The sequence below is a fragment of the Scyliorhinus canicula genome, chromosome 16, assembly GCF_902713615.1.
Source record: "Scyliorhinus canicula chromosome 16, sScyCan1.1, whole genome shotgun sequence".
NCBI lineage: Eukaryota > Metazoa > Chordata > Chondrichthyes > Carcharhiniformes > Scyliorhinidae > Scyliorhinus > Scyliorhinus canicula.
This window is the reverse complement of record NC_052161.1, coordinates 142,039,745-142,049,580: the sequence shown is the minus strand read 5'-3', so window position 1 is coordinate 142,049,580 and position 9,836 is coordinate 142,039,745. Positions and strand designations below refer to the sequence as shown.

Below are 9,836 nucleotides of genomic sequence, written 5' to 3'. Positions count from 1 at the left end.
TCACATTCTACCTTTCGGCGTATGGGGTACTGCTCAAGCCTTGAGACTCTTACGCTGGCTGTTTATCTTAAGTGCTACATGTACTGTTTTCATGGACCCCATTGTGTCTTCAAATACACTACTGTATTTCTCCAAGATCCTCTGTCGATCTTTTAGAATCAGCTAACCTGTTCACAGCATTTCAGTTCAACTTTATCTTCTGTAATCAAGAGCAGCCAAAGAGAGCTGGAAAACCTTCTCGGCCAACAGGGAGTGGCAGCTCCGCAGTTTACAAACTTAACTCTACTTTGACTATAATATATCCTCTTAGAGGCATTTCCTTGGTGTAGGTCCTCAGGATGACATCTGTTGGCTTTAATGGTAGCTGATTCAATTTTTTGCTCCGAGGTGGTCTGGGGAATTAGGGAGACGACAACCCCCGTATCAAACTCCATTTTTATAGGCTTTCCATTTAATTTTGGAACTACCCAGAACCAATGTGATTCACTTTGAACGGAAAGTACATTTAACTTTGATTCTTCATCGGATTGATGTGCTGTGTCCTTGTTTTGTTATTTTTCTCTTCCAAACTGTAAATTATTTTGGTGGAATTCATTTTGTTTTTCCCTTTAGGTGAGTACTGTTTCTTTCTTTGGACATTCTTTTCTGGGTTACTCCAGCAAGCTCACACTGTGGCCAAATTTCTCTCAACTTTTGTATTGGCTACCTTTGCTCCAGCAATCAGCCTACGAAATGCCCGTTTCTGGACAGTGACCATTTTGCGGATCCTCGTGCCTGTTCCAAGCTGAGAAGCCTCCTTAGCAGCAAGCTCCATCGGAATGGCTATCTCTAAGGCTCTTTTAAGACTTAAATTTTGTTTGGTTAGCAGTTTCCACTGTGTGGCCACGTTCCTTAGCCCACAAACTAGGCGTTCTCTAACGGTATCATCCAGAGAGTCACCAAATTCACAATACTCCGCGAGGTCACAACAAATTAGCTATATTCTCTGCTTCTAGTTGAAACACAAAACACTTTGCAATTATTAATGGTTTGGGTGAAGAATGGACCTCTGGCATCTTAGTTAATTCTGAATATGTTTTGCTACCTGTTTTTTTGGGCTAGATTAGACTTCTAGACCAGGATAGAAACCAGTCCAGGTATCATTTTTGTAAACCTACGTTGCTCTCCCTCCAAGGCCAAAATATCCTTCCTCAGGTGTGGTGCCCAGAACTGATCCCAGTGACCCCAAGTGGGGTCTAACCAGGGTTTTGTAAAGCTGCAGCATAACCCCTGTGTCTTTATACTCCAGTCCTCTAGACATAAAGGCTACCATTCCATTAGCCTTTTTGATTATTTTCTGCACTTGTTCCTGTCATTTTAAGGATCTATGCACCAGAACCCCCAAGTCTCTTTGGACATCCACTGTACCCAACCTCTTTCCATTTAGAAAGTACCCTGCTCTATCCTTGTTGGTCCAGAATGGATACCCTCACACTTGCTTACATTAAATTCCATCTGCCACAATTTTTCCCATTCACCTCGTCTGTCAATATCTCATTGCAGTTTTCTGCTGTCATTTAGGCTGTCTACAATGCACCTAACTTTGTATCATCAGCAAGTTTGGATGTATGACTTTCTATGCCATCATCCAAGTCATTAATGAATAGTGTGAATAATTGAGGCCTCATCACAGATCCCGGTAGTACATCACTGGTCACCTCCTGCCAATTAGAGTGATAACCCATTATCCCCACTCTGTCGCCTGCCACCCAACCAATTTCCTAACCAAGTCAATAATTTGCCCTTAACTCTGTGGGTTTCCACCTTAGTTAACAGTCTCCTGTGTGGGACTTTATCAAATGCCTTCTGGAAGTCCATATAAATAACATCCATAGACATTCCCCTCTCCACGACCTTAGTCACCTCTTCAAAAAATTCAATACGATTATTCAGACATGACCTTCCCTTCACGTATCCATGCTGGCTCTCCCTGATTGACCAAAATGTTTCGAGGTGTTCAGTTACCCCATCCCTGATTATAAACTCCAGCAATTTCCCTACCTAGTTTCCCCCTTTCACCCTCCTTAAAAAGTGGAGTGACATGTGAATTGACAGACCGTCACCCAAGGCCGGGATCGAGCCCTGGTCTGTGGCACTGAGGCAGCAGTGCTAACCACAGTACCACCATGCTGCCTTGTAATGCAAGTCTCTTTTTTTAAATACATGAAAGCAAGTTACTGCAATGTTCAGTGCTTCAAGAGATTTTTTTTCCAATTAAGGGGCGATTTAGCGTTGCCAATCCACCCACCCTGTACATCTTTGGGTTGTGGGGGTGAGACCCACTCAAACACGGGGAGAATGTGCAAACTCCACACGGTCAGTGACCCGGGGCCGGGATCGAACCCGAATCCTTGGCACCGTGAGGCAGCAGTGCTAACCACTGCACCATCCAAGCGCGCCAAGAGTAAAGTTCAGGTCATTTTGAGGTCATTAATTATTACAAATATGTGATTGATGGGGCTGTTTAGTTTTCAAAACAAAAAATATAAAATGATGGTAAAACAATGGTGGGATTCACCGGTGTCGCACGTGATGGATCCCATTGGAGAACAAGAACAGAAAATTTGCTATTCCAACTTGCAGCGGCACCGAAAAATTCCAGCCACGAACCAGGACAGAAGATTTCGGCCATAAAGCCGACCAGAATTTGTATAAAACAAAGGCGTTAACATTCTTCCCTCAGAATTGCACCCTTCCCACGATTATATTTTTCATGTTGATCTATAACATCTTGTTTTGTTTTCAGATTAGAAAAAGCACCAGTCAGCTGTTCTTGGAAGTAACCAGTTCCACGAGCCTGCAGGTCTGCAAAAACGTGATGGACTGTCTGATTGTGGTCAGTAACTCCAAACCTCCTCCCAGATTCAATTGTAGCCGGTGATACTTACTGTTGGTCTGTTTTGTTTCCTTTGACCTGTCGCTACTGGTTACACGTTAAGTCTATAATTATCCTTACTCACATGTTAGCCATGCAGTTTTATTGGATGAGGGACTTTTGCTCGCTACATATTGAACCGATACTATCTTTAGTCGTATTTAGCTTTGGAGATTTTACTCTGCACAGTTTTGGTGTTGCCCTCAAAGTGTATTTGTTCAGTGTAGCCAGTTTTTTCAGTGTGTAGTCCCCTTAAATCTTCATGCAGGACGCCACACATGTGTTATTTAACATGGTACAGGATCTGCGTGGTGCTTGCCAAGCTATTGCCTGGCAGCTTAACGGGAAAGGTTGCACGCTTTCAAAAGCAGGGTATTGGTGTGTTTTCCCCTGCCCACGCTTTGGGAGTGGAGGCAGTGAGCAGGTACCTTTACAGTGTAGGAATGCCACCACTGGCAGATGCTCGGGTCTCATTTTGGTGCTGCTAATTATAAATTATCTGGGGTTCAGAAAGCACAATAGACCCTCAAAAATACCATGTCCGCTTAATTAGTCATAGACAGGAGCCACATACTCTCATCAGGAACCCTCCAGTGAATTGCTGAAGCCTCCACGATGGTCGGAGGCAATTGTTTTTCTGCAGAACCAATGAGTTTGTCAGTTTCAATCAAAGTTTGGCATTTAGTTTAGACTCTGATATCTTTCATAGAATGATTAATGGATAAGTGTATACTGTCTCGCGATGTGGTGTCATTTGAGCAGCTGCTGAATATAAGCAGCCTTCCTTCATACAATGCCCGATATTTTTATTACACCGAGGAATTCAACCCCTTTATTGTAGTTTAAACCTACTGTACAATTATTAAGTATTAGACCACCGTGCTCTCTGTTAACCACACAATAGTGTGTAATACCAATGGCTGGGTTTCTGAAAATTCCATCTAGTGTTGTTCCTCGGTGTCAGATTCCAAAAACATTAAAGGGCAAGAGCTTTTCACAGGTCTTGATGTGCACAGTAGGTGTGAATTAATGTACGGTGCATTCATGCTTTGTCTGCTTGCTACTGGTACAAAGCCAAAACCACTTTGTAGTGCTGGATATAGTAGCACTGAGCTGGAATGCCACTACCACCTCCAGGAAATCTCACCCTGCTTTTCTCCAATGTCAGGCTGTATATATACCACGACTGCAGCATCAGTGTATTTTAGATGCACCTACAAGTGGCTGGCATGATGTTGTTTCAGAACAAGCACAACACCCCCAAAGTTTGACCTACTGATTATGTTTCGCCATGTTTTTGCCACTCTGTAATTCTGGATTGTCTTTGTTGATGGAACATTGGATCTGGGAGGAAAGATTTAAGTTTTAATATTCATTGACTCAATGTCCAGTTTGTCAGAAGAAACCTCAACGGGCACCTTGTTAAATTTGAAAACGGCAGAGAGAGGGTTTGGATGATTCAGCGGCTTCCCCGTTAACTCAATGAGAGGAATTTGAATGGGGCCCAGACTGGGTGCAGATTTCTCCTCTCTGTGAATTTGGCAGCGTCAGTCCAGTGAGCGATGGCCATTTGCGCCCAGCACATGACTATCTGGAATTTGGCCATTTCTTAGTGGCATTTTCTTATTTTTAAATAAATTTAGAGTACCCAATTCTTTTTTTTCCATTTAAGGGGAAGTTTAGCATGGCCAATCCAGCTACCCTGCACAATTTTGAGTTTGTGGGGGTGAAACCCACACAGATACGGCGAGAATGTGCAAACTCCACACGGTCGATGACCCAGGGCCGGGATCGAACCCGCGTCATGAGCCAACAGTGCTAACCACTGTGCCGCCCCCTCAGTGGCATTGTCAACAATTGCTCCTGGGCCAATACAGAGAGGCTTAGCGGCCCTTGGACAAGCATTGTCTGGTGCTGGTTTTGTAGAAATATTGTAAGAGCGGAATTTAAACTTGGGTTTGGGAATCATTTATAAAACAATAATTCGAACTATTGTAATCAGCTACACTCTGTACCACAGTGTTGTCCTGTACATTTCCTTTTGTACTGAGCACCATGCCCTTTGTAACACTAAAATCAGGGCAGTGCGCTTTATTAACCTCTGACAATAGGAACCCGTTGACTGAATCATGCTCTGGTTGAGCTCACTGTCCCCTTTGTCTAAATAAACCGCTTGTGAGAAATAGGTGCCTGAGGAAGCATTCGGTTGGAAAATAGTGCATTGGCTGCTATGTGCCGTATGCCATGCAAGATTGGTTAACAGAAACTTCACAAAACAATGCAGCTAATTTAATGGTACCTTTTAGTACTCACAAACACAGTTGCTTTTCTGCGGTCTCCCTTACCTGTACTGCGCTGTCACTGCTGGAATCCCTGATTCAGAATCAGGGCAAAATAAATCAGGTGGCACTATTGATACCCACATCAATCGCTATTCCTTCAGCCAGTGTCATTGTCACCAGCAACAGAATACCTCGGTGACTGGCAGGTTGCAAACTGTTCTCCTTAGATGCTGTCACCACATTTAGTGTAATGTTTAAAACATAACCGAAGAAGAAGCTATGATATTGGGGATGGCGGCCACTGGACAGTATGACCTGGGAATGAGATTATTGGTCCATGTGCTCACCGAAACAGGGATCAATGCCGGCCATCATTCGACTGCAGGGAATCGAGCATTTGTGCTGAAGCTGTGCCCCTCTAACTGAGGACCCATTGTTCAGTAAGATGTGATGTTTATCCATGGAATGGTCAAGAGGAGATCTCCGTGCACTCCCCCATTTAATGGTACAATAAGTACAGTCACTTTGGGATTGGGTTAGCTCCATGGTGATGATGCAGATGAATGAAGATTAGAACCGAAGTAATGCTCTTCGGCAGATGTAGTAATCCAATCCTTAGGCTAAACTTCACATTATTCCACAGCACTATTGGCGAGTAACCTGGCATGCTCGTGCGTCTTGGAAGTATTATCCTGTCACTGGGGCTAGGATTGTTCCCAATTAGCTCCAGATAATCCTGCAAAGCAGTGTCTGAACAGAAATTTTGATTGTGGTTGCATATGAATTGGGTAGTTTAATTGTTAGCTGTTGTCAGTCTGTGCTTCATTCCTTGGACTTTGGAAATTGGTGCAGGAATGGAGAATGTGCACTCTATTGGACTGTTTAGTGGATTTCTGAGTTTAGTTTGTAGAATCTTAAGCACATGGCAGACCCCACCCTCAGGAGCAGTCATATACACTGACTTTTGAAGAAGTATGGAATGTAATGGAGTAGAAAGAAATCATTCATTCCATTGTGTTTGTGTCAATTCTCTGAAACAACGATTCGCTTTGTTCTGTTCCACTCAGTCCCATTGCACACCTTGTTTCTTAATATCATTACATTTTAATATCATTACATGTTTTCTGTCCCAGTTTACAGACCAATTAAGCTTATGGGCTGGTTGAATTGTATGTACCATTTTCCCCACTGGAGAAGGCATAGCAAACACAAATAAAACTGAAACTAATTTTAAAGACAAATGTACATATGTAGTGTCAATAAATTCATCTGGTGTCAACAGATTCACCTGGTGTCAACAGATTCACTTGGTGTCAACAGATTCACCTGGTATCAACAGATTCACCTGGTATCAACAGATTCACCTGGTATCAACAGATTCACCTGGTGTCAACAGATTCACCTGGTGTCAACAGATTCACCTGGTATCAACAGATTCACCTGGTATCAACAGATTCACCTGGTGTCAACAGATTCACCTGGTGTCAACAGATTCACCTGGTGTCAACAGATTCACCTGGTGTCAACAGATTCACCTGGTGTCAACAGACTCACCTGGTGTCAACAGATTCATCTGGTATCAACAGACTCACCTGGTGTCAACAGATTCAGCTGGTTTCAATAAATTCACCCGGTGTCCAGAGATTCAGCCGGTGTCCAGAGATTCAGCCGGTGTCCAGAGATTCAGCCGGTGTCCAGAGATTCAGCCGGTGTCCAGAGATTCAGCCGGTGTCCAGAGATTCAGCCGGTGTCCAGAGATTCAGCCGGTGTCCAGAGATTCAGCCGGTGTCCAGAGATTCAGCCGGTGTCCAGAGATTCAGCCGGTGTCCAGAGATTCAGCCGGTGTCCAGAGATTCAGCCGGTGTCCAGCGATTCACCCCAGGTGTCCAGCGATTCACCCCAGGTGTCCAGCGATTCACCCCAGGTGTCCAGCGATTCACCCCAGGTGTCCAGCGATTCACCCCAGGTGTCCAGCGATTCACCCCAGGTGTCCAGCGATTCACCCCAGGTGTCCAGCGATTCACCCCAGGTGTCCAGCGATTCACCCCAGGTGTCCAGCGATTCACCCCAGGTGTCCAGAGATTCACCCCAGGTGTCCAGCGATTCACCCCAGGTGTCCAGAGATTCACCCCAGGTGTCCAGAGATTCACCCCAGGTGTCCAGAGATTCACCCCAGGTGTCCAGAGATACACCCCAGGTGTCCAGAGATTCACCCCAGGTGTCCAGAGATTCACCCCAGGTGTCCAGAGATTCACCCCAGGTGTCCAGAGATTCACCCCAGGTGTCCAGAGATTCACCCCAGGTGTCCAGAGATTCACCCCAGGTGTCCAGAGAGTCACCCCAGGTGTCCAGAGAGTCACCCCAGGTGTCCAGAGAGTCACCCCAGGTGTCCAGAGAGTCACCCCAGGTGTCCAGAGAGTCACCCCAGGTGTCCAGAGAGTCACCCCAGGTGTCCAGAGATTCACCCCAGGTGTCCAGAGAGTCACCCCAGGTGTCCAGAGAGTCACCCGGTGTCCATAGAGTCATGCATCAATGAATCATTAACCGTTCCTTATCTTCACTGTGTTTTTAATGTTGGTGCTACTTTGCTGCTCATGTGCGAGGCTTTTGTCTCCTGTACATGAAGAATAGTTCAAGAAACTGGAGAATCAGTCTCCAGTGTCATTGGTGAATGCTAAGGGATCAGTTTGAGAGCATATTGCTGCAGTAATGTCACTGGGTCCACAGGTGATGCAGTTAAAATGTATTTATGCAGGTGAGGAAGGCTCTGATAGCTCACTTGATAAATGTGCTTCCCAGAAAGAGTCAGTCCAGGTTCTAGTCAGTCGGTGCTACAGTCAGTGCGATGGTTGGGGCAATTCTATTGACTTTAATGTCCCTATTAGGAGGGAAAAGATAAACTAAGGTTCTCTCTTATGGTTAATCGCATTTTATTTCATTCTACAGTGTAGCCAACGGTGACATACAAATATGATAGCCTTGTTTGTGTGATTCTTACTTTGGTTGGTTGAATGTATCCCTGTATCTCGGAACAATCTGAAATGCTTTAGTGAACTTCAGTGAAATGTTATAACTTGTGCAGATTGCCCTAAGCCTTGACACATGTTTTTTTTTAATATAGCGAATGGCAGAACTGAACAAATTCACCTTTGAAAACCAGGAGCCGGAGTCTGTATCTGATGACGAGACTGAGGAAGCGGGTGCTGTGGACCTGACCTTGGTTAAGATGGCCAGTCCTGAACTGATTGTGAAACAAGTCCGTGTTGTTGATGTGGAGGGTAACCTGAAGGTAGTTTACCCGGCCAAAACCGATTTAAACGTGGATGCCCACAATGTCACCGTAATCCGATAGCCACACATGCAACCTCTTAGCCCCGTTTTGCACTATTTATTTTTGGGTTTCTCTCCTTTTTTTCGAAATCATTAACCCTCTTTCTCCTGATGCTGCTGATTTCATGGACCCTCTGGTAACGTATCAAAGTGGCCACTGTTTATCCAGTGGCATCTATTAGAGGTTGACCTAGCACGTATATCAATAATTTTTCAGCATGGTTTTCACACAGCGTCTCCTCAATCCATTGATCTCTTCTAGATTGTCCATGTAAATTCACTGTCTGGTCTCCCAAATGGAGCTTGTCTATTTACATGAGAAAGGAGATGGTGGCGGCGAGCACCCCCTGGTATAAACCCCAATATAAATCAATACCTTTTAAGAGGACGGAGGGAGCAAACAAAACTGGACCAGAATACAATGTAATACTACTCAGTAACATAAATCAAGAAAGCTTAAGTGAATGGCGAAGTCTTAATTATCAGAGGAATGAGCAAAATATTCTAATGAAGAATATCTGTTTGTGAAATAAGTGCATTCAGCAATATTTTGCCAATAAATGTTACTGCCACAGCAGTTTTCAAATAAAATCTGACACAGTTACTAGTTTGTTTCTATCTTTTTAAAAAAATGTTATCATTTTAAAAGTCCATCCTATCAGTGTGTGACAGAACACGTGCTTTGGAAATCGGCACAGAGTTAAGTTGTGCCGTGGTCTGTTCCTGCAGTGTTTCAGGATATTTCTGCTTGGAGGGGCTGGTATGAAGATGATGCTGAGTTCAGGGGGAAACAAAATAAATCCATCCTGGTTTTGCTGTACGCTATAAAATGACATTACATTAATAAACCGAAGTACGAAATGAAACCAGCACCATTGATAAATTATGTGTCTTGAACCATTTGAGTAGTCGACCAGAGCTATCGGACTGACTGATTGGATGGTGACTCATTACTCTGGAGGTGGAATGAAACCTGGTATTCCATGGGCACTGTTGGGCCTCTGCTACCCAGCATTATTGCTCTGGTCGACTGCAAGGAGCATCGTAATCAAGCCTTAATCCATACGCACTATTCCCTAAACGTGTTCGAATCAGGCGGCACCACAGCAAGGAATAGAAATATTGACAGATTTTCAACTTTTTACTAGCCTGTGGCAACTGGAGCATCCATGTCATAGCAGCTGAGGGAGAATCCAACCACGATCAAAGATCAGACACGGGACTTTCATGTATTACTCAGCTGTTAACTAGGTCAAATCAATCAGCCATCAAAGGGTTGGCTGTGAATTCCTGAGAGCATTTTGTTCACA

General features: G+C 44.3%; 1 protein-coding gene across 1 annotated transcript; it reads left to right on the top strand.

Moving 5' to 3' along the window:
• Positions 1-2,785: 2,785 nt before the first annotated feature.
• LOC119950579 (leucine-rich repeat-containing protein 47-like) lies at positions 2,786-9,130 on the top strand. The gene is made up of 2 exons (XM_038773128.1): positions 2,786-2,875; positions 8,318-9,130. Exons 1-2 carry the CDS (start codon positions 2,858-2,860, stop codon positions 8,546-8,548), a joined length of 249 nt encoding a protein of 82 aa, XP_038629056.1. The 5' UTR covers positions 2,786-2,857; the 3' UTR covers positions 8,549-9,130.
• Positions 9,131-9,836: the final 706 nt, after the last annotated feature.